Source organism: Mastacembelus armatus, chromosome 4 (genome assembly GCF_900324485.2).
Source record: "Mastacembelus armatus chromosome 4, fMasArm1.2, whole genome shotgun sequence".
NCBI classification, from domain to species: Eukaryota; Metazoa; Chordata; class Actinopteri; order Synbranchiformes; family Mastacembelidae; genus Mastacembelus; species Mastacembelus armatus.
This window is the reverse complement of record NC_046636.1, coordinates 19,496,312-19,523,367: the sequence shown is the minus strand read 5'-3', so window position 1 is coordinate 19,523,367 and position 27,056 is coordinate 19,496,312. Positions and strand designations below refer to the sequence as shown.

The window sequence follows — 27,056 nt, the reverse complement described above, 5'->3', positions numbered from 1 at the left end:
AATGATGCTACATTTAGTTTAATCATTAAGCATTCAAAGCAGCAGCACCTTTTAAAATTCTATTTTGTGTGTATCTCTTATTGTACTGCAGTACATTTTTGTAAAGTGTATAATTTACCAAAGATCATTTATATTTCTGTATTTTCTACGCAATAGGATGTGCCTTAACACTGGATAAGAGATTACAAAGGTTTGGTGCCCCATGGATATGATGCAGTATCTGTACTTGTTTAGAGATAATGGTGCGTCTTTGTACATGAGCGTTTTGTGTTGGTGTAGTTGATACATGCTATGTGGTCTCACTTCTCCTGTCCTTCTCACACTGATCTCTTGCAAAATCTTACTCCACAGTCTGTTTTATAGTTTTGAGCTGTTCTGTGATTTTAGCGTCACACTTAATGTCCCAGATGAAAGCTCGAGCATAATCATCTCTGCATTCCAACATACATACATTCATTACCTTCACACATTCGTCACAGGAACTTCCACTCTCAATACATGTGACTTTCAACATATCTGAGCTGTAATGAAAATACATCAAATACAAGGTAGGCTGTCATTGCACATTTTATGGAAGAAAATATACTTTTAATACTTTTAAGCTCTGAGTTCATCATTTAAAATATTAATCTGAATATCTAATACACTCGAGTTATGCTTCGGTCCAGCTGCTCTTAAAAAAAAAAAAACTGGGTTGTTTCAAGGTGGAAACACTGCACAGCGCTCCAGCCCACAAAAGCAACATACACTTCATCACTTCATACACATCACCATGCTGGAAAAACTATATTTTATGTTTTTCTTATAGATATTTGACTGTTGAATAATTGAAAATTACTTCTCTAACAGGTACTTTGTGAACAAAATTGAAATAAAGTATTTATCCTTGTATCAACTCTGCTTAATAAAATGTCTTTTCTTGCCTTTTATGTAGTTTGAGTTTGACCTTGCTTCGTTAAGCACTGTGAGTTCATGGCAATTATAATTAAGAAAAAAACTTTAGACATTTGTGGTTCAGAGTGAAAATAAAATGATTAAAAGCTCGGCACATCACAGCTCGAAGCATTGCCTGTGCGGTTATTATAGTACCCAGTGATGAAGAGGTTGGCCTGATTAATGCACTGCCTTGCTGAGCTCAGGAGATTAAAGCATAAACTAGTTGAACAGGCTGTTCGATGCAAAACTGGACTAAAAACAGTAATTGCTATTGCTGGAAACTAGCAATGAGTGAATAGTAAAAATAGTAATAAGTAGTAATAATAATTCTCTGTGAATGACACCTTTCATGTTACATGTGGTCATTTGACTGTAATACTGATTAGAGCAGCTGTAAGGCAACTTCCTAAAGAGAATGGTAAAAGGAAAGCAAAATCCTGGTCCTGGTGTCTTGTAATTGCAACTTGAGCCAGAGATGGTGCTGTTAGTGAAAGTTACGCAGTCCTGCTTAAAGGCTTGAATTCCTCTTGAATCACTGCTGTCTTAAAAGTATTTGACCTCTGAACGTAAACAAACTGTGGTAGGTCTGCACATCCCTGACTGAAATAGGGTTTTTTTTTCCCACTAGAGTAACATGAAAATAACAAATCGGTTTTAATAGGTCCACTTTGGAACTGCACACTGACTTGACATACTTACACATGGCTGGACCCTTCATCCCACTCAGTGCATTTGCACAACAAAGAAGCTCTAGCTCCTGCTCACACATCTGCACAAAGGTGTGAGATGAAAGGCTTTCAGAAGATGGATGGTCTTTAGCATTGGTGTTGCAGCAGTTTCCCTGCTGTGAATGACATCTGTGGTGTGGGGGATGTTTTTAATGTTTCTTTTAAGGCATGATAGGAGAAAAAGGACGGATGAGGCTGTGCTGATGCTGCCTTTAGAGAGCTGCTGCAACAGGACGGCCAAATTACAAACCGGTGCTTCCCTTTGAAAGAGCAGCAGAGATAATGATGACTCTTTTCCCCTCACTCCACCGCTTTCTCCATCGCTTTCAAAGCCTGGGTGTAAACCAGTACGATTGATCAGCTGTTTTTTCTGCATGCTGTGTGAGGAAATATGGAACTTTTGTGGCATTGTGCAAATCTGTAGTGTCTGCACAACAATATTTCTTTGTCTATGTGCTCTCAATGGCACCGTAAGGAGCACATGAAGTAAAAAGGATTTTTGTCACAGGTGGCAAATCATTTGAGAGTCTATGTAAATGGCTGATATTATTATTAAACAGGATATGAAGGGTTCTTCACTGTCTTTTTTTCATTTTCTCTAATGACTTTTTTTGATGACCCACAGTCATTAGTAATTCTGAAGAAGCTAATGGGGTTTGATTTATCTTTTTTATCACGGAGGCTTTATTGATTCTGGTCCTTAACGCTGCCTGCATGACCCATTGTTTTAAAAAGCTTCTATCAGGACATTTTCAATTTTCAAAGCCGCCTCATAAATAACCGGGGCCAATGAAGCCATCATGGAACTGTTTTTTTGGAAATTCTTTATGTGTGCAGGGTCTTTTCTCTACGCTGCCAAGTGTTAAGACATTGTTCATTTACACCAGTGGAAATAGCATCATTTTTAATATCAAATAACAAATGAAATATTTTTGCGAGCCAGGGCCATCTGTCTTCCAGTTGGTGCAGGCACTGTAAGGCTCCATTCTGCACCATGATGAGTGGCTTTGCTAGAGCATTATTGCTCTTTTTCAGTCTAACTTCCCACTGACACAGGAATCCATCCAACAGAAATGGCAGGGACAGATAAGACAAGGATACATAAAGAGGTTAAAGAGGTTAGATTCGAACTAGTTCATTGGTAAGGGGAAGCTTTTTCCAGGTGCTCTAACTAGAGAAGGTCAGATCGTTCTTCTCTTTTAATGGTTATGCATTTGTTATTTCTCACCTTGATTACTGCAACGCTCTATGTCTGGCTGCATCAATCCTCTATTTTCTCAGAGAATTTGTGCAGTATGCCGCCACGCACTTTTTTCTAAAACACGTATCTGTGAACATATTCTCTCTGTTCTGACGTTTGTTTTAGAGTTGAATAAAAACCGATTCTGTTATTGTTTTTTCAAAGCTATTGAAAAAAAATATTGTATTTTCCTTGTCTCCATGGGGCAATAATAGCAACAATAAATTAAAAACAGCAAACAATACATTTTTTTGATAGATCCCACTTTGGAATGTCTGCACTAAACACTGTGCCAGACCACGGGTATCTGTACCAAAGTTACACAGCAGTCCATCTAATAGTTGCTATGATGCTTCAGTCTGGACTAGTGTCAGTGCCATTCCTTCATCACCGCAGCTAGCATCGCTGAAAATCAACAATCAAACTCAAAATACAGAATGAGCAGAAGCTTGTTTAAACAGTCGACCTTCAGTGTGAGGCCTAAACCAAGATATGAGCAGAAATGATGTTTTTGCCACATTAATGTTTCAGTAGAACATTGTGTTGTTGTGATTATGTCACCATGCTGCTGAAGTGTTGAAAAGCCTAAAGCACATGTATTCTGATCACAAAAGATGTCAAAGTGGTCTTGATTGCCTGACTGGGCCTGGTCTTTGTTCGCTGTATGGCCTCATTTAACCATGATAACAGCCCTGCCCTACATACAACCTTCAGTGTCCTCTCCTTAACCGTCACATTCCTAAACTATCATCAGTACAGCCAGGATTAATTGGTAATATATAGGAAAAAAGACACGTCGTGAGATCATTCTTAATCCATCAAATGGCTTGGGAGGGAAATGACATAAAGGTAATGGCTACTAGTATCAACTAATGTTCAGTGAGCAAACTGTACCTGAATCAGTGGCTGCTAAACCAGTTTTCTCCATTTCAAACATTAAGCATAACAACCTAAGCGGAAAGGTTACCTAGAAATGATGGAACAAGTTCCTGTGTGCCCTGGAGTGTAAAGCTCAGGCCAGTGTAGATTAATGGAGTTGTCTACCTTTTTTTTTTTTTCCCCTGCATGCGGCCATGATGGAATAGAGACATCACATTATAAATGTCTTTTTAGATTTTAGTTTCTTTTTTTTTTTTTTTTTTTTTTTTTTTTTACATTTCTTCAAACTAACACCAAAATAAAAGGTGATGATGCTATTTCTTAAATAACGTTTATGACCCAGATACATTGGAGTCACATTGTGACATTTCAAACCAAGTGTTTTTCAGAAAAGTGAGGAATTCTCGGGAAACATTAGACATTTGGGTCATATGAACACTTCATGTGTCGACTTGCTATTTATCATGCTATGAGTTTCACAATACTGTAATTAGAAGTAAAGGCTCTACATTTAAAACCTTACTACTAATATGTCCTTCACAGAAAAACCTCCCTTGCGAAGGACATATTACATTGTTAGATGGTTGAAGCGGAGCATCAATGTGTAGGCAGCATTTTACTGTTGTAGCTGAATGGGTTGGAGCTAGTTTTAACTACCTTATATATGGTTCACTAGTTTAACAACCCATGATAGATCTGAGGGGTGTGTGAGATTATTAATAGGGTAGGAAGAAGAACAACAAAGCCTTCCTACACAAATATATATTTGTGTTTTAGGCTTTTTCACTCATATGGAATGTAATATATGATTTTTACCTTTTTGTACAGTACAGCAATAGAAAAGTACAGTAAGTATGATAGAAATTAGACGAAGTACTACAAGTACTTCAAAATTGGTCTTCAATGCAGTACTTAAGGTAGTGCCCTCATTTGCATACCACCAATGGTGATTCACAAAATAGTTTATTGTGGCATGTTTGTGAATTACGGTATAGTTTGAACTCTTTAAGGCTCAAAAATAAATGTAGTAAACTGGACACTTATTATAACCTCTGAGGAGAGATTAATGACAGAAGTCAAATATGTTCAGGAACCACTGTTTTTAGAAAAATAATAATTTAAGCTAATTAATTTAGTTCAGTAATGTGTCTTTTTATTATCGGGTGTAATGAGCCGAATGTAAAACCGAAGAAAACAGTAAAATGCCTTTGTGAGAAAAGTGTCCATGAGCTGCGTGCCTGATACTTTGTGTGCTGACAGTGTCTCCCAGTGTCCATGTGCATGATTGCAGCCATGTGCTCACTGTGATGTCCCAGCTGTGAGAGACAGAGGATGGTAACTAAATGTGCACGATGTCCTTTTATTCAACCTGAGTCATTTAAAGGAAATCTCTTTTACACAAGCAGGGTAATTACTTCAGGATGTGTCTCTTTATATTAGCTATGAGAAGTATGCTTCTGAAAACATGCTCCTATAAACATATGAATTGGCTGCATTTACATGTATAGCTCATGTATTCACTGTAACTGTGGGGCATCTCACGGTGTAAGATGAAGTCCCCTCAGTGCAGTGTGACCAATGTTACACTTCCTGTAGTATAAACCTCAGTTCCTCTACACCACGAGGCAATGCACATGGATTAGATAAACTGAAGGGTCTTTTGGAAAATGAGGATACGGGGGATTGGCTTCCTGCTGCCAGGTTTAATTTATGGTTTATGAATATGAACTTGGCCTCCATCAACTCGGCCAGCAAGCATGATTCATGGTTTTCATATGCAATATGGTGGTACTTTGACATCTGTCACATATTTATATATTATTTTAAGAAAAAACAGATCTGCTCTTGATTCATGCTCGGTAGCCAACAGTAGTGAAAAAATAGTGAAAGTTTGTGTAGGAGTTCCTGCTACACAGTTGTTTCCATGTTATTCTAATTTATACTCTATTCAGAAGGAACTATTGTCAGAATATTTTCAGAACAACTTAGTTACTATCTCAAGTTACTTCACACATTTACATTTTACACGTGCAGCATATCATTCTATAAACTAAGGTGCCCTGTCGTAGATTAAACCACCCTGCAGCACATAGAGTGCACTTTAAGTACAGGTTACATTTTACTGACATAGCTTTTACTCATATGAGGCAATATAAGGTTTTGAAATCAGGACCCACATGTACTTGTAAGAGAGTATTTTTACATTGTGAAGTATACTTGTACTAGTAAACAATGGTACTACTTCTTGGGAGAGTAAACCTGAATAGATGTCATACCTGTACCAAATCAGTGCCTATACTTTATAAAGACTTTTGCTTTAATCAGTATTTGGTTAATATTTCAGTTACCTCTACACGTGTATATGTGTAGCCAACATGTGACCGTCTTATATTATCTAGCTAAATGATCTTATGTCTTGGACACGGGGAGGGGGTGCTGTTTTTTGCTGGGGTATTTTTGGCAGGAGGGAGGGGTGCACGGTGTTTGACAACCTCGCGCTGCATGCCGGGATATATTGCGCTGTTGTTTACGAGGTAAGCGCGTGTTTCTGACCTAAAAACACTAAGTATTATGACATGGCAGCGCTGTCACGCGGCAGGACTCAGGTGTTGTGAAGAAACGGACGCAGTTTTACGCAGGGAGGACTGAGTGTCGCTGAAACAGCAGGGAGGACCCGACGGAGAGTTTTTGCACTGTCACTGACGGAACCCCGGGACTAAGCCTGAGCCTCAGCCCCGCAGGTTTGGCACATGAAGCCCACACAAACGCGGTGTGACGGGCTCGTTTCCGCAGCTTGTGTGTTAGTTTAATAAAAGAATAAGGAAGAATAAGTTGTGAATCAGACCAGTCAGCTCTTTGGTGTCTGCTAATACATGTGACACATCTCTAACCTGTGCTTTCTTGTCGTTTGTTGCTTCTTTTTTTTTTTTTTTTTTTTTCCAGCTGTGGTTGATTCATTTAACAAGTAACATGAGCTGGGTTTAAAATATCTTAACCCTTCAGTGTGGGATTATGTCTGGAAATACACACCACTCCTTCCTTTTTCCAGATTTTGGGGCAATTGTGTTTACATTTGTTGAACTAACAGATCAGTTGTGAGAAGATAAATGCAGGGTCTCTTCAGATCTAGTGCTTGTTATTATTATTATTATTATGTAAATACATAACTCTAAATATGTAAAAAGCAACAGCAAAGATTTCAGGAAATTTAACAATGACATCACCCTTACTTAACATAATTTGTCCAGTCAAGAGCACAGATTTCTCTACCATGAAATGTGTGACTCAATACATGTTTTGGTCACAGCTCTTTGAAATACACATTTAATTATTATGGTGTGGATGTAAACATATTTTGAGCCATTTGCCGTTAACAGATTTCAGCTTTTCCAATTTTTAATTTGATATATCAACCTCAAAAATCCTTTTGCCACTCATGCCATATAATAGGACTGAAGTATAATACAGCTTGTAGTTGGGATTGATACAGTAGTTAATCAACGTTACTGTAAAAAAAAGTCTAAAAACCTAAAGTCAGTTGACTAATTGTCTGAAAAGTGGCAGTGATTTATTTCATTGCCTGTATGTATGTTCACAGTAAACTACTGTGCCTAAGCTTCTCGACTAAACTTCTCTTTCAGAGGACTGTCCTTTGGACCTGCAGGAAGATATCTGAATCCAGCCGAATGTGAGTCGCTGTAGGACTTGCACTCGAGTAGTTAGACTAGTATCTAAACTAATGTTCATGCAAGTTGGTAAGCTAGTATTTCTTTGTGAAGCGTTCCACCTTTATCTGTGGTTCCTGTAGTGTGTCATGATGTCTCTGCCTTTTAAACAGGAACACGTACTTGTTCAGTAGTTTGTTCTGTAGGGAACTTGAATACAATGGACATTTCTGTTTATTGCATCGCAAGTATGTGTTTATGCTTTTTGCTGGCCACTGATGATACTGAATCATCAGTCTGACTTCCTGTTTGAATGTGTTATACAGGAACAGAGCGACTGCAAAGCATCTAATTGAGCGCTACTTTTGGCAGCTAACTGAAGGCTGTGGAAATGGCAACTGCACGAATGAGTTTTGCGCATCATGTTGTGATTTTCAACTTTTGGATAACAATTCAGCAGCTGCCAAAGCGCTTGAGCTGTTTAAGATTAATGCCAAACTCTGTGATCCTCACCCCTCCAAGAAAGAATCTGACTCCAGTGCCAACACAAACGCTCAGCCGGACAGTGAGATGAGTAATACAGACCTCTGTCCCTCCAAGGAGGACTTCTCAGGTACTGTAAAACTGACTGACATGGACACTGGCTTTAAAGCAGTTCACTCTGTTAATTCACTATTCACTTTGTTGCAGATGTTCATTACCTCACTGAGAACACTGTGTGTATGATCCTGAGTTTCTGCGAGGAGCAAGGGGACTACTCTGCTCTCATCCGCATCATTGGCAAGGTTTTCTCTAACGCAGAAGCCCTGATTAAGAGTTTTAGGAAGGATGAGCCAAAGGCTAATGAAAACTCTGTTATAGAAACAGATGTGGACGGGCATGAGAATCAAAGTGAGGGAACGTCAGAGAAGCTGGGTGCTTCCTCTGCAGCCGCTTTACCAGAAAATACTCCTAATGAATCATTCGACCCCTGTGAGGTTACCGTGGACATCGATGCTGTGAGGAGAGTCTATGACAGACTGCAAACCATCAACGAGGTAGAGGCAGCTCTTGTAAACGCACTCATTTACCTTACTCCAAACTTGGAACTTGACCTAGAATACCTTGACGTATACCAGACAAACCCTGATTATCTGAATGTCTTCCTCATTGTGATGGAGAACAATAACCTTCACAGTCCAGAGTACCTTGAAGTGGCTTTGCCGCAGTTCTGCAAGGCGATGAGCAAGCTGCCGGTGAAAGCACTTGCCAGGCTGTCAAAGATCTGGTCCACGTATGAACTTCCACACATCCGCCGTATAATGGAAACCTTCCAGCAGCTCATCACTTTCACAGTTGTCAGCAATGAGTATGACTCTGAAAATCTGGTAAATGATGATGGGACTGTGGTGGCTGGGACCCAGTGTTTAAAGGTCGTCTTCTATGCAAGTATCTTAGGGGGCGATTTTGATGTAGAGCACAATGAGAAGGACGATGACGACTCTGAGTCTGATGAGCTCACGCTGCATGAGCTGCTTGGTGAGGAAAGGCTCTATAAGAAGGGTCCCCGTGTCGATCCCTTGGAGAAAGAACTGGGCATCCGACCCATAGACAGCATAAAAGCCCTCATCCCCTTTGAAGATTTCGTTAATGAGTCGCTGAATTACGTGGTCGAAATGGACAAAGATTTCACCTTCTTCAAGGTCAACGCCGAAACCAAGTTTTCTTTTCAGAGCTGCCCCTTCATCCTCAATGTCATCACCAAGAATCAAGGACTGTACTACGACAACAGGATCAGGATGTACAGTGAACGACGCCTCACGACCCTCTATAGCATGGTGCAGGGCCAGCAGCCCAACCCCTATCTCAAGCTCAAAGTACGTAGGGATCACATCATTGATGATGCGCTGGTCAGGGTGAGTCACAGCGTGAGACTTTACCGTTGCATGTGCATGTGATGTCAAATTAGGGTTTATTGCCACTGTGTTTGTCACATTACTGAAACGCCTGTCTGTTACAGCTGGAGATGATCTCTATGGAGAATCCATCAGACCTGAAGAAACAACTGTTTGTTGAGTTTGAGGGGGAGCAAGGTGTAGACGAAGGAGGGGTTTCGAAGGAGTTCTTTCAGCTGGTCTTGGAAGAAATTTTCAATCCTGACATAGGTGAGACATCAAATCACAATTTTCCAGAATGCATTTCTGTTTTATATCCTATTAATGGAATTGCTAAGCATTTTGAGGAAACGCTTTCTGGGTGAGGGTTAGATCCACACCACCATCTGTTCAAAAGATATCAGGCTGATGGTGCTGAAAATGATTAGGACAGCTTAGCGTTGCTTAGCACTGACACTGAAAACAGGGAACACTAGCCTGGCTCTAGCTGAAACCAGCAAAACCAGCTAGCAGTACTTCTAATGCTCATATTTCGCATTTATGTCTCAGTTGTTCAATGTGCACAAAAACCACATTATAACAACAATTTGTGGTTTCATGAAGAGTTATTTGCTGGACTATTGTTTTGGCCAGAAGCAGAGACTTCCTGGAGAATGTGCTGTGTGTTTCCTGTGAAGAAATGAGATATGCCATAGTGATTAGCAAGCTTAATAGAGCTGCCTGGTGAGTGGATCTTGTCACTTTTGGACCTGGCCCTGCTAGTGGTTTCACTGTTTTCAGTCTTTGGAAAACTGAGCTAACTGGGTGCTGGCTATAATTAGTGCACATATTTGTGAGTGCTATCAGTCTTCCTGTGAGTCTTCAGAGTCTCAACACTGAAATAATAAATGTATTTTTACAAAATGTCAAACTATACCTTTTAAGTACTAATAATGTTTAATGTTAATAATGTTTTTTGTTTCTCTTTGATTTCAATAACAGGAATGTTCACCTACGATGATGACACAAAACTTTTCTGGTTTAATTCATCGTCTCTGGAGAATGAAGCGCAGTACACTCTTATTGGGATCGTCCTCGGGCTTGCCATTTACAACAACTGCATCCTGGATGTCCATTTTCCAATCGTTGTCTACAAGAAACTCATGGGCAAGAAAGGGACCTACCTGGACCTGTCAGATTCACATCCAGTATAGTAACTTTCTCCAAATAAGATTTATTACCGTATCGCAATCTATACATGAAATGCACCTCAAAGTGACACACATAAAAGCAAAGAATCATAGATTTTCCAAAAAAAATCAATAAAACATTGATAGATACATGCAGCACTAGTCAAAAGTTTGGACCAACTTTGTTTTAACTGCTTTTTTTGCTTTTTTGTTTTTTGCAGTGTAGAACAAGGCTGAAGTCATCAGCGCTATGAGATAACACATATGGAAATATGTAGTAAAAATAAAAGAGTTAAACAAAAGCAAAATATGTTTCATATTTTAGATTCTTCTAAACTGGAACCAGGTGACCACAGCTAGCTTTGCATCACTGTGACACTGACAGGCAACTATGGAATTCACTAGCCAGGTCAACAACTACTTCCAGCAGAAAATTCCTTGTCAAACTGACACTTATTGGTTTTAAGCTTGGATTTTCTTGTTGGGACAAACTTTGGTGGGTGCTGGTAAGCTTCAGAGGTGCTAGTAGGTAGATTGGGGTAGGTTACTTTCGAACAGAGCCCGTTTTTTCAAATTGGCTGTAGGTTCATTTTTATAATAGCGCTTACCCTTTTGGTATCAATCTTCTCAATTAACTATTAACAAGAATGTAAGTTGCTTATTATTCTTAATATCAAACTGTTCCTTTAAAATCAAACGCTTCCTCTCGTTTTTCTTGCAGGTTCTCTACCAGAGTCTGAAGGAACTGCTTGAATATAGTGGCAGTGTGGAGGAAGACATGATGCTCACCTTCCAGATATCACACAGAGACCTTTTTGGAAACCCAATACTGCATGAGCTGAAGGAGACCGGAGATCAGATCCCTGTTACCAAAGAGAATAGACAGGTGAAGTGTTTTCTGCTAAACAAAACAACTTTTCATTTAGGAATGTGTTGTTTCTTCTTTTAGAAGTTACACCTTTTTGTTTTAACGGACACTTTATTCTTAATGTGTCTTGCTGAATTTTATAAAACATTACTATACTGTAGCTGTTCGACATCGTCTGCCACATATACACATAAATATTAAAAGAAATAGCTGACATATTTCCACAGTTTCTCTTTTGAAGATGTACATTTCACAACAACAACAACAGGAACGCTGTATATAACACCCACTTGAATAAACTGATTCACTGTGGAAAAACAAAAGAAGTAACTTTTATATTTTTGTATTTTTAAAGATGCTCCTTAACTTCTGTAATTCACAGGAATTTGTGGATCTTTATGCTGAATACATACTCAACAAGAGCGTGGAGAGACAATTCAAAGCCTTTAAAAAGGGTTTCCTAATGGTCACAAATGAGTCTCCGCTGAAATATTTGTTTAGGCCAGAGGAAGTAGAGCTGCTTATCTGTGGAAGCAGGGTGAGGAAACAAGCCTTAATTTTATTTTTTGTTGCTTTATTGTAGCCAGTATTTTATGACCTGCAGGACTAATCTCTTGTGATTTTGCAGAAACTTGACTTTGAGGCACTTGAAAAGACAACAGAATATGATGGAGGCTATAGCAAAGATAGTCAAATTATCAAGTGAGTCTAATTTTCCTTCATTCCACATCTGGAATGCTTAGCTCTAATTATAATCTGACAGCATGTCATATTTCATAACCGATTTTAACATTCGGATCATTGCTGTTTCTTTCTATTTCCTGCCCATAGAGATTTCTGGGAAACAATTCATTCATTTGGAGAGGAGCAGAAAAAGTTGTTTCTGCAGTTCACTACTGGCACAGACAGAGCACCTGTTGGTGGACTTGGCAAATTAAAAATGATCATCGCCAAGAACGGCTCGGATACAGACAGGTACACAGCAATGAAGTGCATGAGAACTGGCAGAGTCTTTGAAAATTTGCATATACCTTTGGCTATAAAAACAGAAATACAGTCAGCATGTGAGGTTTTATTTAGACGTTTTCAGCTACAGCTGATGAACAATAGTAAAGAACAATAGCCATTTTAGCCCTACCGAGCTTGGTTGGGTTGTGGGACTCTCAAAGCGGGCGACGGGTATCGGCAGGGGTAGTTGCAGAAACAAAAACTCGGGTGTGGGAGGAGTTCGGTGAGGCCATGGAGCAAGGCTTTTGGTCTGCATGGAAGAGATTCTGACAAACTGTCCTGCGACTCACGAGGGGGAAGCAGTGCGCTACTCACACTGTATATAGTGGGGAGGGCGCGCTGCCGCCCTCGACTGGGTACGTAGTTGGGAGGTGAAAGGAGTACTTCGAGGAACTCCTCAATCCCACTGACACGCCCTCCATAGAGGAGGGAGAAATGGAGGACCTGGCAGGGAAGGGGCTCGCCCATCACTGTTGCTGGAGTCACTAGAACAGTTAAACAGCTGCACAGTGGCAAGGTGGCAGGGGTCATCAGTAGGGGGTAGCGCAGGGATATCTGGAAAACAAGCAGAACCGTAGCTCTTCAGGACCAGGGTTAGAGACCTCTGCTTTATGCAAAATCACATGCTAAGTTTGTCTCAGTTCACATTTGTCCCATGTTTAGTGCCAGGCCCTGCAGCACTCTTTCACTTTCATTCTTTCTTGTAGGCTACCAACCTCTCACACCTGCTTTAATGCACTGCTGCTCCCAGAATACTCCTCCAAAGAAAAACTGAGAGAAAGACTTCTAAAGGCCATCACTTATGCCAAAGGATTTGGGATGCTGTGACAGATCCACAAAGAAAAGTCTTCTGACAGCATTTTAACAGAAAAGAAATTATGAAAAAAAAAAAAAAACACACAAAAGGAAATGCCATGAAACAAACTGCTGCAACAACCCTGTGCCTAGCCACCCTCTACCAGTCAAACTTCACTGTCAGCCTTTCTCTTCGTTTTAGAGCCAGTATCTTATACTGTACATTCAGTTTCCCAAAGAGTTTAACATGGCAATTAAGTGTTTTGTTTCTGAGCAGACATAGACACAATATGACATTTGTGAAACTGTGAAAGTGCACTTACAGTACACAGGATTTCAGAGAATGCCAGCACATATAGTATTTATAGTACACATATATTCATTGATTTAGTTTAAATTATGTTTTTGTGGTTCTTCATAATGTAGCAGTAATCAGTCCTCAGGCCATCTTCCTACAACGGAGTGGTCTGGGCATAATGGTGCTTCTTGGTTATGACTGCAGTTGCATTGAGGTGAAGCCTTTTATATTACTGCTAATACGAATAGCTTGACTGACAAACTTACATGTAAACTATATTTTGCGAGTACAAACTCACCACTAACCTGAAGGTGGTTTTAAAGTATATCTGTGTTGTGCCTCTTGTGTTACATGTAGAAGAAATACTGTGTGTTGTGAAACACAGATAGTGTGATTTCAATACCTTGTACGGTTCCAGAATGTGCTTTCTGAAAGCTCAGACTTTCACATCCTGAAAAAATTTGTTTTATTTGCTTTAAGATGCGATACCGATTGCACACTTGTAAGTGCGGTTGCCAAATGCCTGTATGAGGAAAAAAAAAGAACAGGGGGTGTTGTATTTGGCCAAATATCTCAGGTACGTAAAGAATGTGCAGATAATGTGAAACACTTATGTAAAGCAACAATTATGCAACTGAATAAAGGTGACAAAACTCTGTAATATTTGTCAATAAAATCTAATCAAACCACATCTAAACTTATCCAAATGAAGCAGAATAACTGATTGAATTTTTTTACCTATACATGAATCAGGAGTATATTTTAATATTTATTTACAAACTGCTAACAATATGTTAAAATTATTTATTTTGATTGTCCCTTAATTCTGGAGCTTTAAAGTTTAAGCTTCATTTAGAAGCAAACAACATTTTGATGCTCAGACTCCCACAGAACAGCTTAAAAGATTTTCTCTGACTTACCAAATGACAATATAAACACATTATATGAACATTTTAATGTTTATTCACATATCACAAATTTACAACTGATTGTGTATGTTGATAATAGCTCATAAACAAAACCAGCTTTATTCGGTTTATTTTGTACATTTATACACAGTAACAAATGTATATTACAGTTTCGAATCATTCATTACAAATAGAATATATTTTGGGTCAATCTCATAAGAAAACATTCCTCATTTTTCTAAGGCTATGAGAAGTAGTTTTTGCATATACAAAGTGCTTCTGATCAACATACTAGTTTCATGACATGAAATTGGCTGTCAATCATAGCACACATACAAGAAATGTATATTTGTTGTGTGCACTGTACACAACTTGACACATTAGCGTGATAAGCATGTTGTATAAATCAATATAAAGATGGAGCTTTGAAAAGTGTCACTTTACTACTTTAAATGAAAAATCCATTTCCTGTAAAATCCTTCAGGTAGTTTCTCATATTACTTGACCTTGTCATCTTTATCGGCCACCACTTCAGAGAAGTCCTCTGGTTTTATCGATTTCACTTTGGCCTCCATCTCAGTGATCCTCTGTTTCATCCTGGTCTGGCTCGAAGTGAACGCTGCCATCAGCTGGGCAAACTTGGTCTGCATATTGTCCAAGTTATTCTGCAGTTTGCTCATCTTTTCCTCCAAGTCTTTGGGGTCAGCACCAGCGTTGGCGATGGCCTCATCAATCAGGTTGTCTTTCATTAAGATGGCTTTTCCCTTCTCCTCCAAAGCCTTCTTAGCTTCTGGATATTCAGTGAGCACTTCCATCAGGTCATCTTTGGACAGGGCAAAGAGATCCGAGTAACCTACACTTCTGATGTTGGCTGTTCTTCTGTTTCCTGCCTTACTCCCTTTTATACCTAAGATGCTAATTTCTCCGAAGTATGCGCCATCGCTGAGCACTACAAACTGAGTGACTCCGTCATCAGCCACCACAGCAAGCTTCCCTTCTTTGATGATGTACATCTCCCTGCCAATATCTCCCTTCTTACAAATGTAATCTCCAGGACTGAAGACTTGTGGCTGCAACTTGAGCACCAATTCAATGAGGAGACCAGCTTCGCAGTCCTGGAATATACGAACTTTTTTTACTGTATCCAAATGGACATTGACGGCAATCTCAGCTTTGAGCTTGTCTGGTAGGCTCTTCAACACTTCCTTCTCATCACAAGTCTTCTTCTCAGTCCATAGGTAGTCAAACCACTTGATGACCCTGGCTTCCAGGTCTTTGCTGACATTTCGAAACTGCATGTACTGCTTTATGGAGTCAATCTTTGCCTGGAACTCAGCACGAGAGGCGTTCATGTTGGAGATCATCGCACCCACGTTACCAACAATACTAGCAAAGATCAGCACACCAGTGAGGAAGTCAGCAATGACAAAGAGGTATTCAATGTCCTTGACTGGGGCAGGAGTTTCTCCAATGGTAGTTAGGGTCAGCGTGGACCAGTACAAGGAGTAGATGTACTTTCTGGTCAAACGGCCATACTCTGGGTGGCTGATATTGGGATATACCCAAGTGTCAGATCCAAAACCAATGGTTTTTGAAATGGCAAAGAACATACAAGCATTCCAGTGGATAATAACAAGGATATAAAGTACCAGATTGCTAATTCGAAACATGTTTGGGAAGCTGGTTCTGGTTTCAGTCCTCTCGAAAAACTCAAAAAGCCTTGGCATTTTGCACAGGCGGTTCAATCGAAACTCAGGGTTGTTGAATCCATATTTCAGAAACAGCAGATCAGTTGGTATCATTGAAATTATATCATATTTGAACTGAGATGTTGTCCTGTATTTACTTCTCAATTTCTTGGCATCTTTTACCAGCAGACCTTGTTCCAAGTAACCTGGGGGGGGGCAAATAGGACAATTTGGAGACACCATACAAATTGCAATTTGGTCTACATTTAAATACTGTCTTGAAAGGAAGCTTCAAGAAGCTGACCTGTTCTTGATCTGACAAATGTGTCAGCGAAGTAGACTAAGTCTGAGGTGTAGTCCAGGAATATCCAGAGATTTGTATATGAGTCCTGGAGTTCATTAAAACAGGCTCTAAAAGAAAAGAAGTTGTTTTAAATTTTGTGAACATCCTTCTGAGTGAAGAAAATGTTGTAAAACAGGAAGTTCACAATACCTCGTCACAATCATCATCAGGTTATAAAACACTGGACCTGCGATGATGGTTAGCCATCTGTAGTAGTTGTCTGTAGCTGGATCCATAATCCAGATTTCTTTCCTAAAAACAAATCAGTCATTAATTGATGTCAAACGATTCAGTAGATTATGGACCAGAGAGATGTGTTTTGTGTACAAAATGTTCCCATATTACTAGACTTATTCCATCTAATGGCATACTTACGGAGGCTCCTCTTTTTTTTTATCATCTTTCTTATCGTCTTTCTTCTCATCTTTTTTCTCGTCTTTCTTCTCATCTTTCTTCTCGTCCTTCTTCTCATCTTTATTCTCTTCCTTCTTGTCCCCATCTTTGTTCTCATCTTTTTTCTCATCCTCCTTTTTCTCATCTTTTTTAACCTCTTCCTTTTTGTCATCTTTTTTGCTACGGATAACAAGTTTAGTTTTGTATGGAGGTGAATAAATGAAGGAAAGGTGGCCTACGGGGGACTGTCTACCAGACCGTGTAAACTAGGACCTAATAGGGACGTGTTGGACTGGTGCAGATCATACATATGTCACCTAGATGGCAGCATAACAGGTAAGTTCTGGTGTCTTCTTTTAGTTTCGCCCTCAAGCAAGTAAAGGGACACTGGGTTCTTTTCTATCCAGACCACAAAGAGGAACAGAGGATGGGGAAACAGTTTGTTTCAAAGATTTCTTTACTATAAACTACTCTATATACTGGCACATGCAGACCATCAGCTACAACACAGGATAAAAACGTCCACTATAGTCTATTATTTATTATTGTAAAAATCTATTTCTGTTCTCCAACACAGATATGCAAACACTTACTCGTCTGTGTTGTTGCAGTTATTTGTGTTGTAAGCAGCTAGCGGCCACTTACTGGCAAGACTTCGGAGAGAAATAAAGAAATAACATGGTTTTTTTTTTGGACAGTGATCTGACACAGACAAGGGAGCTTTGTTAGACATTAAAGCTCTGTGGTTGGTTCTGTGAATACATTTTTCAGGTTTTAACACTGTGTCGGTTTTATCGTTAGTAGTTTATCCCTTGTCGAAAGCTAAAAAGAAAAAGTAACTTCACTTCCTGCAACAACTCTTGATGATTCATCTTGGTTATACAAATGGATACAGTCAAATTTAAACAGTGGTGACAACCTGGCTCTGCCCTTCATATTTAACTGTGCTGTATATTAGCTGGTGTTAAGCTAACATAGTGATTAAATGGGAGGTGTGTGTGTGTTTGGACTTCAGCTTGTGAGGACTTTGTGGTTGAGGTCTAATTTATTTTAGTCTGATCACAGGACAGGGCTGATGGAGGTGTGGTCACATTAGTGAAGCTAAAGACCGAAACTAATTTTCATCATTACTTTAACGTCATTTTATAGTTTCGTTCAGGCCAGTTTGAATCATCCTTTGAGGGATTGAATGTTAGGCTGATATAGTATAGGTTTATTGTCCTGTTCGGTGGGTTCATTTGAAATGTTTGTTTAAAAAAAAAACAAAAAAAACTATTGTCACTGAGAGAAAATGTCATTTTTGGGCACTATCTCTAATCAGTGTCGCTCCACAGTCCTGGACTTACTTTCTCTTATGGAGTGTGTCGTTGTGACCCACAGACTGGGCATTGCTGTCCCGACTGGACATATCTATGAGCTCAGGGCCTCTGAAGCGCTCAAGGAAAGAGTCGTGCCTCTCTGCTTCAGGGTTAATTCTGTGAGACGCCCAGTTTCGCAGCATGAAGAAGAAGTACGACAGCCTAGAGGGTCAGTGGGAGGTAAAACAGCACAAAGTGACACCTGTCTAGTCTAGGAATGGACTTTAAGTCATACATACTCTTGTAAAATACCAGCAGTGAAGAAAATAAATGTACAAGTTCAACAAAGTAAAAATACAGAAATAATCAAATGTACTTGAAATTTTAGGTTTATTCTGCATACAGTATATTTTAATGTATTACACAATTACATTTCTAATACTAATGCATTAATATGTCCAATAAATGTAAGGGCCCGTTGTAATGTGTTTATTTTTTTGGAACTTGGACCAACAGTGGCACTAAGAACTCTAAAATATTACTACAGCAGTTACCTGGCCATTGCCCCAGCACCTGCAAATGAGTCTCTATGAGACAGAGCTTTCTCAGAGTTGTCTTCACACAGTGAGTGAGCCCTGAAAGACAGCAAGTGACTAATTTCAGTTTATTAAATATATAAAAATGTGTCTTCACTGGTTGGAATGCTTGAAACATTAAAATGACAGTGGAAAAGGCACTGATACGGTAGAAAAAGTTAATTCCCATAGTCTGCTGTAAATTAACATTTATTGATTACTACTTGAATCTTGAGAGTATGATGATAATGTCAGACCTGCTGTCCGCATTCTCAATGACAGCAAGCTCATCATCAGGTGTGTTAGTAGACAACTGCTGTCTGGTTGAAAAGGAGCTGCCACTGGAGATTTTTGCCATGTTGTTGTGTTTGGCTCTGCTGGCCTGGAGCACAGGAGTACAGGAGAACAATACACACTAATACTGTGATATTACAGTACACTTATCAGGTTTTACAAGACAGAAATCGTACCATGAATTTGACTCATGAGAGCACTGTTGTTAATGTGTTCACTGAACGCTCCTTTGTCTCTCTAAGAGTGGCACCTAAAAATACATCCTCATTACACCATTAACATTAAACAGGATCAGTGCCCTCACTCCGTGAACGACCAGCTGGTTTTTAAAATAACTAAGCTATGGCTTACAGGCCGACTCCTGTTGCTATGTTCAGTCTTTTAAGGCACCACTTAAAGAACAGGTACAACTGTATGCGGCTGAGGGCACTGACCCTCTTCACTGCTGGGATGCAGTCTGGGGAAACAGCCAGATTGGCAATACCAGCTACTCTTAAAGTCTCCAGGAAATCCCTTTATAAAAATCTTGTTTTTATATTTTGATACAAAGCAGATGCATCTTAGGTTCATGGGGAAATTTCTACTTATATAAAATCATAACACTGTAATATGTAAAGTGGGGTTTCCATAATATTATTATGTCAAATTTCTCTGTTTTTCATTTTTATTTATTTATTTTGTCTATTGGTAAATCTGGGGAACAGCAATGGTTGTAACACGTGCACACATATAGATTAGTGCTAATACCAGGGAGTTAACCAACCCCCATTAAATTAAATCACACAGAGAATGACAGAGAAGCTGAGTGCTTGAAGGGTGACTAAAGGTAAAGCTAACAGTGCATCTGTACACTGCATGTGAGTTACATCATCATGACTGAACCACACAGACATTTTTCGATACTTAGAATACATTTTTACAAAGGTTACATGATTTGAGTCTATGTTTTACTTATATTTCCTTTGCTTTGAACATGATTACAATTGACTTCAGTCACAGGATGATGGTGCATTTGCTCAGAGGTTAGTAAACAGGTATACTCATTCATTTTGTTGTAGAAAGTTCAGTCATTTGAGATGTTATTTATTTATTTATTTATTATTCAATCATGCCAGAATATATTTAAACCTCCATTTTACTTGCATTCTAGTGGAAATGTACAACAGTAGCTACAAGAACTGAATATACTGAGCCTGACATCTATTTGATGTTTGAATACCCTAAGCAAAATCAGGCAGCTTTTGAATTTTCTTAATTTGTCTTTAACACTTTCAAAAATATACGACTATATTCTTGAGTCTGTGGATTCTTTAAACCAATATTCATTTTTTCCTGGAGATTAGCTGTTGAGCAGCACCCATGGGTCAAGACTCACTAAGAGGCTTGAGACTTGTGGTTCGGTTGTGTATTTATCAAGATATCCCCTTCCCTAATATGCAAAGACTGTAAATCCAATTATGTAAACTGACTATGACTATGTGATTATGATATTTGACACACTCATACTTTCTATAGTAATTGAGCACATAGGCTTGCAATGCTTAACTAAGAAAGGTTTAATATGCTAGATTTATAAGAATATAATTATTTTTTTGTTATAATATTTTATTCTATACTATTATAGCCCTGACAGCTTCAGTGGGAAATTATTTTAGCAGTTCACCTGTCACTGTGACAGCCTGCAGAACAGATGAGAACCAAAACTATTGCGCTCTCTATGTACAACTATTGTGTCTGTGCAAGCAGAGAAGATGTATTCAGCTGGCAGCCCACCTGTTTGAAGCCTTCTCACACAGATTTCTCCAAGCTGGCTGAACAAGCAACTCCCCTCTGAGGATTTCTGATTAATCCCATCCTCAAATCAAAAATATCACAGAGTTTCAACACTGAAATATGTCCAATTGTGTTGTCCAAACACAGCGTCACCAAAAATATCGTTGCCGGCTGTCCATCATTGGTCCCAGCGTCTCTGCTGGGTGAAGAGAGTGGCGACTGAGCTGACAGGTCCAAGATCAGGGGAGGGGAGGAGTCCTGCCCATCACTGTGCACAACACAGCACACACACATACACATGCAACAATCATGCTTTAAGTAGGAAGTGCCTCATAATACTAATAACAGTAGCATGTAGCATCTATAATTTTATTAATATTTTACTAATGCCATTTTATATATATACTGGTGTTCTCCATTAGGCAAAATATTATCTACTAAAAAAATACTACCTACCTAATAAACCCCCCTAAATGTATAAACCCTAAGGAGTGAAGTTCAGAGGTAAAATGTAGAACTAACAACTGAAGACAGCTGTCAATGGGCAAGAAAGCTTACATAACTTGATTAAAGTTAGGGCCACAGTACTTGTGAAGTCCACTATAACTCTCCTATATCATTTTAGTGTTATGTCCAGATTATATGTCAGCCTTATGTCAGGTCAGTTAAAATGTTGAAACTCAAATATTATGGCTTCTGATAAGAAATAATTCCTGTAAAGAGAGCAGATTCAGAGAAGCATCATTAGGCGGAGGTCCTCCAGCATAATGTTTCTCCTGTCACCATACCAGCCCCGCTCCCTCAACAATCACCCTAAGGCGTAGGGTTAAAAGAGAAATCCCTTGGCAATACATGGAGCTGCAGCACTAATCCCAGCTTAGACCTGAGGGCCTGTTTCAGCCACCTAATGATAGCTCACTTAAAGCAATATGCTACTTTTATTAATTTAACAATAGCCTCCATTTTGGTTTGATATCACATTAAATTCATGAGTAGTCAGAGACACCATGTTGTCTGTTATATGGACTAATAGATATTTTAATAATGCTCCACAGTAGTCAGCCATATGATGTTATTAAAACTATGCTGCTGCATAACCTGATGTTTGTGGTCATCTCAAACTAAAAGCAATGGTTTAAACTGTATACCCACACTGATAGCCAAAAATAACATTTCACCAAAAAATCTTAAATCCAAGTGCAAAAAGAGTTTGTGTAAGATTCATTGTCCTTTTAAGGACCAGAATCAGTGCTGATGAATCCTATTGTCTGTGACTGGATATTCAGTCCTTTTAGCCATGAATTCCTTTTTTTTTTTTTTTAGAATACCTTGTTTTATTGAATATTGTTGTGGTAGAGCAAAGTCAAGTAGTGGTTGTACAACCATTCAACTCTTCTGCAAACCTTATTAGGTTCAGAACTGTCTCCAGGTGCATAGAGATCTATTGAAAGCCTCTTTACATCTCTGCCAGAAGGCACATGGTAATTACTACATCCTAAACCCTGGATTTTCCCAGAGTGCACCATGGCACAGCGCAACAATTGTTGTTGCATTTCCAAGTCAATCAGACTGTTCAGCCCATTCTATTATAACCCTCAGCCAACGTGATGAGCCTTTGTTCAGGTCTGATCACCGTCTGACAGTACATTTAGCTCTGTAGCTCTGAACTGAAAATAACAGTGTTATGAAATGCTTGGCATACAGTGTGCTAATTTTGTGAAATGTGAATTTAAATATAGAAAACCTTCTGTTTGTCCAAAGTAAAAGGAAAGTGATTTATGTGGAGTAAATGCTGGAAAATCCAGTGAAGCATTGTGGATTTGACCCGGATTTTCCTGGTCAGTCAGTGTGTTCTTGATATATTGTGCATACCCTCTGTAGAAGTAGTATGAGCATGATTGTTGGTCTGCAGCTACAGAGCATCAATGGGCCTCAAGCCAAAGCTGTCCCCCAGGCATGGGGCCAAAATGTGGTCTTAATCAGAGAGCAATTGAACAATAACAGTGACAGCAGAAGAGGGGCTGGGCTGGATTTCAGTGTAGGGGCTTCATTTCCAAACACACTACACGATTAGCCTGATAATCAGAGTGATTTGCTATTTCAGTTTCTATTCGTTATTTAAATCATGATTCAATTAGTTGAGTTGATGAAAAAAAAATCAAGTCTAGACAAAGAGTGTAGAGCCATACTAGCTGCTCTGTGCAGCTTCACTTCAGCACAGTGGAACTTTGCTAATGTCAGCAATGAGCACAACACCATTAGCTAGTTAGCACTAAATACAAAATATAGCTAAGGACAATGACTATATTATTAGTATTGCAGTAGTTGTAGTAGTAGTATCAAACAAATTAAAGCAAGTTAAGACATCACAAAGTCATTAGTATTTATTCATAAGGGTACATTAGTGTCTGCTCCAAATTTCTTGGTAGATGCCTCTAATAGTTGTCAAAACTATACGCAAAGATGGCAATCTCATGGTGGCAGCACAAGAAGCACCAAAGTCATTAGGATTTATCCTCTGTGAGATCTGTCATGTCTGTGCCAAACTTTACAATAAGCCAACCACTAATTGTTGAGATATTTCAGTCTTTACAGACTAGCAGATAAATGTTAGGACCCACAAAGCCATACCACGATCATAGCAAAAAAATATAACAAAAATGTCAGCCACATGTAGTGTAAGTGTAGAGCTTGCATTCAGCCCCCAATCCCACGCACTGCTGTGAGTCCTCTTGTGCTGATGAGTTGTACCTTATTCATCAGATGCTGTGGCTGATTACTCGTAAGTATACATTGTTTTATTACAAGCCAGAGGAGATGATTTATCCTCTGCCAAACACTTAGGCAGAGTTGCTATAACAACCTCAAGGACAAGTTTGTGGGCCATGTGGACAATTTGATACACCAGTCTACAGCCAGTGCATGTGGTGCCCTGTGCTGATTTGTTTTTCTCTTTCATAATCCTCTAACACTGCAGCCATTTCACCATTGCTGTAATCAGCCACACTTCTGCTGTCTGTTCGGTTCCCACTTGCAATTGGTAGATAACACTTCTACTTAACAATCACAAGAGAATGACATAATGTTAAGACTGTGATTCGCTGCCTGGTGCTTCTGTTGAGCATCCTTGTTCAAAATTCATTCAGACTGGTTTGCAGAGCCACGTGAGGATGAAGAAAACATCACATTCACAAATAAATAATGCTTTTTAGCCTGTTGAACCTTTTACACAGAAGATATTTTGACATGTCAGTTATATTAAGCTGCTGAGCTTTCAGGTCCACACTTGAACAGAACAGAGGCTTCTTATGTTATTAGTAACAAGTATGATTTTCTTTCTATGACAGGTTTTAAATGCTTGCAGTGAAAATGACCAGTGTGTATTATGTGTTCTATTATAGTTTTTTGCCTCAAAGTATGACCAATATACAACATACAGGGTTAGTTAACCTTACCCACTGCCCATGGGTTGTTTTGACCAAGTCCCATTAATCTTCAGGAAAGCTAATTTTAACTGAATTGTGCCTGTGGCTCCAACATGTTTTCCACATAAAATGTACTGATTCAGCCTTAATTTCTTTTTTTAATGCTTATAAAACTGACAAGGGAAAATAAAACTTCTTTGTGCCTCTGTAACTTTGGATCAGTATCTCATTTTGCTTGTGTTAGGTAAATTCTTTTAACCAATAGACAGAGGACATGGGAGGCAGAGCCTTTAGTTATCAAGCTCCTCTCCTGTGGAACCAGCTCTCAGCCTGGGTTCAGGAGGCAGACACTCTCTGTACTTTTAAGGCTAGACTTAAAACCTTCCTCTTTGACAAAGCATGTAGTTAGGGCTGGCTTCAGGCAACCCTGAACCATCCCTTAGTTAGTTATGCTGCTATAGGCCTAGACTGCCCGAGGACCATCGGTGCACTGAGCTCCCCTACCCTAACCCCCCCCCCCCCCCCCCCTCTTCTCTCCCACCTCATGTATATTCCACCATTGAATGTTACTAACCTTGTGCTCTCTCTCTCCCCTAGTTTGTGCTCTCTCCCTCCCTCTCTCTCTCTCTCTCTCTCTCTCTGTACCTTCTGCAGGTGTCCCTGGTCCTGGAGCTGTTTATCGCTGATGTGCAGTTACTGGCCCCACCAACTTGCAGTGTCTATTTGTTGTTTATTGTTGCTGTTCTTTTCTCTCTGCTCTATCCACTCACCCCAACCGGTCGAGGCAGATGGCCGCCCAAACTGAGCCCGGTTCTGCTGGAGGTTTTTTTTCTTCCGTTAAAGGGAGTTTTTTCCTCTCCACTGTCGCCAAGTGCTTGCTCATAAGGGAATTGTTGGGTTTTTAGTTTTAGTTTTTGTAAAGTGCCTTGAGATGATTTGTATTGTGATTTGGCGCTATACAAATAAAAATTGAATTGAATTGAATTCAATTCAAACTTCGGTAAGATTATATAGAAGTTTTACTTGCAAGGAATAACATAGCACCTTAGTACACCATGAGGGTCACTGGCTGCTTGCAGCCCAACACATCAGTTTCCATGGTAACACAATAAGGGAGGTGATTTCTCACAGAAAGACATCTGGGCCCTTATCAAATAGTCACGGTTAGAGCAAACTGTGCTCACTGAGAGCAACGATTATATTTCCACAATACACAATAGGCCCCATTCAGAAGTGTTTCAGTTATACTAAAGTAAGGTGGATCAGGTCATAGGAGGGTAAACATTTTAATTTCTCTAACACATCCCCAGGGTTAGGGTAGGGGAGCTCAGTGCACCGATGGTCCTCGGGCAGTCTAGGCCTATAGCAGCATAACTAAGGGATGGTTCAAGGTTGCCTGAAGCCAGCCCTAACTATATGCTTTGTCAAAGAGGAAGGTTTTAAGTCTAGCCTTAAAAGTACAGAGAGTGTCTGACTCCTGAACCCAGGCTGGGAGCTGGTTCCACAGGAGAGGAGCTTGATAACTAAAGGCTCTGCCTCCCAGTCTGCTTTTGGAAACTCTGGGAACCACAAGTAGGCCTGCACTCTGAGAGCGAAGTGGTCTATTGGGATAATATGGTACTATGAGGTCTTTAAGATATGAAGGAGCTTGATTATGAAGGGATTTGTATGTGAGAAGAAGGATTTTAAATTCTATTCTGTATTTTACAGGGAGCCAATGAAGAGACGCTAATATAGGAGAAATATGATCTCTCTTGCTAGTTCCTGTCAGGACTCTGGCTGCGGCATTCTGGATTAACTGGAGGCTTTTTATGGAGATATTGGGACATCCAGATAGTAATGAGTTACAGTAATCTAGCCTTGAGGTAACAAATGCATGGACTAGTTGGATTAGCATACTGAAATATAACTAGTAGAAGTGAGAAATAAATGTCATAACTTTCTGTCTCTATGGGCAAACAGTCATCATCACAACAGCACTTTCTGTAGGAATTTTCAATGTCGGAGTCATTCGTGCCTTACAGTTCAGAATTTAAGACAAATTTATCATAGTCAGTGAAAGTCACAGTCATGTCTTCCTTCATTGGCTCTGGAGGAGGTTCAGGGTCCTGGTCATCCTGTGAAATGGACTGATACATTTGTTTGTTAATTGCTGTATCAATAAGGCGTTGACAAAGGCCTACATGAATGCAGCAGAAGCCACAGGTAACCAAAATAACAGTCATCACATCCATTGAGATGAGTATGGACTGAACCAGACTGCTCCATTTACCAAACATTCCCTCCAGCCAAGAAGTGAAGTTGTTGTCAATACCAGCATTCTCAGCGAGCTCCTCAGATAAGGCTTGTAGTCTTTGTAAAGCTCAAGTGAAAGATCCATCTGGGAAAGTGTTGTTAGGAATAAAGGTACAACGGGTAGATTCAAACATTTTACCAACACCTCCCTCCTTAGCCAGTAACATGTCTAATGCCATCCAGTTCTGCCAGGTCATGAGACTCGTTTTACCTAACTGCTCTGCTAAGCCTCTGACAGCATCTCTAGTGTAGTTAATGAATCTCTGCTGGTTGTAATACAAAAAAATTATCCAATCAACATTTTTGTTAATGGTTGACCACCAAAATAGGAACGATTCAAACCCTACTGCAACTTGGTTTCTAGCTTTGTACTTATCAGGGATTTATACTTGTAGCCAGACTTCACCACAGGTTAGTTGAAGTTTAGAGTGAGTCCCTGCTGGTTTGACAGAATTACTCAGACAGTACTTTTACCTCTTTACAGTGTGTTAAATGAATCCAGGAAGGTCTTTCAACAATTCTCACAACCATGGGTGTGAACAGCAGTACTTGGTAAGGTCCTTCCCAGCACTGAGAATACCAAACTTCCTCTTGATGATTTTTA

At 39.5% G+C, this 27,056-nt stretch overlaps 2 protein-coding genes across 3 annotated transcripts in view; one reads left to right on the top strand and one right to left on the bottom strand.

Annotated features, from left to right (window-relative positions):
- The window catches only part of atp10a (ATPase phospholipid transporting 10A), a 40,252-nt gene extending 26,093 nt beyond the window's left edge, over positions 1–14,159 (top strand). Inside the window, exons 22-32 of the mRNA XM_026305586.1 lie at positions 6,248–6,317; positions 7,425–7,471; positions 7,775–8,061; positions 8,139–9,343; positions 9,448–9,592; positions 10,304–10,509; positions 11,213–11,377; positions 11,742–11,897; positions 11,988–12,061; positions 12,191–12,334; positions 13,075–14,159. Of these exons, the coding sequence (XP_026161371.1) occupies positions 6,248–6,317; positions 7,425–7,471; positions 7,775–8,061; positions 8,139–9,343; positions 9,448–9,592; positions 10,304–10,509; positions 11,213–11,377; positions 11,742–11,897; positions 11,988–12,061; positions 12,191–12,334; positions 13,075–13,195 (2,620 nt within the window). The 3' untranslated portion in view covers positions 13,196–14,159. The remainder of the gene's footprint in view (positions 1–6,247; positions 6,318–7,424; positions 7,472–7,774; positions 8,062–8,138; positions 9,344–9,447; positions 9,593–10,303; positions 10,510–11,212; positions 11,378–11,741; positions 11,898–11,987; positions 12,062–12,190; positions 12,335–13,074) is intronic.
- A 706-nt stretch (positions 14,160–14,865) lies between these two features.
- Positions 14,866–19,023, bottom strand: cnga3a (cyclic nucleotide gated channel subunit alpha 3a). 2 transcript variants are annotated; one of them, XM_026305204.1, is made up of 8 exons: positions 18,923–19,023; positions 18,645–18,725; positions 18,139–18,312; positions 17,386–17,445; positions 16,775–16,972; positions 16,550–16,651; positions 16,361–16,467; positions 14,866–16,262 (listed from the first exon to the last, which is right to left on the bottom strand). In XM_026305204.1, the coding sequence occupies exons 1-8, from the start codon at positions 19,021–19,023 to the stop codon at positions 14,866–14,868; spliced, it is 2,220 nt and encodes a 739-aa protein (XP_026160989.1). The 2 variants fall into 2 exon arrangements, with proteins under 2 accessions (XP_026160989.1, XP_026160990.1); XM_026305205.1 differs by lacking the exon at positions 17,386–17,445.
- Between the last annotated feature and the right edge of the window lie 8,033 nt (positions 19,024–27,056).

Excerpts from the sequence above, each read along its gene's own strand:
- cnga3a (XM_026305204.1), bottom strand. The coding sequence starts at position 19,023 with ATGGCAAAAATCTCCAGTGGCAGCTCCTTTTCAACCAGACAGCAGTTG. Across the intron at positions 18,726-18,922 it reads ATTGAGAATGCGGACAGCAG|GGCTCACTCACTGTGTGAAG; the intron begins GTCTGACATTAT and ends GCTGTCTTTCAG. Across the intron at positions 16,652-16,774 it reads AAAAAAAAAGAGGAGCCTCC|GAAAGAAATCTGGATTATGG; the intron begins GTAAGTATGCCA and ends ATTTGTTTTTAG.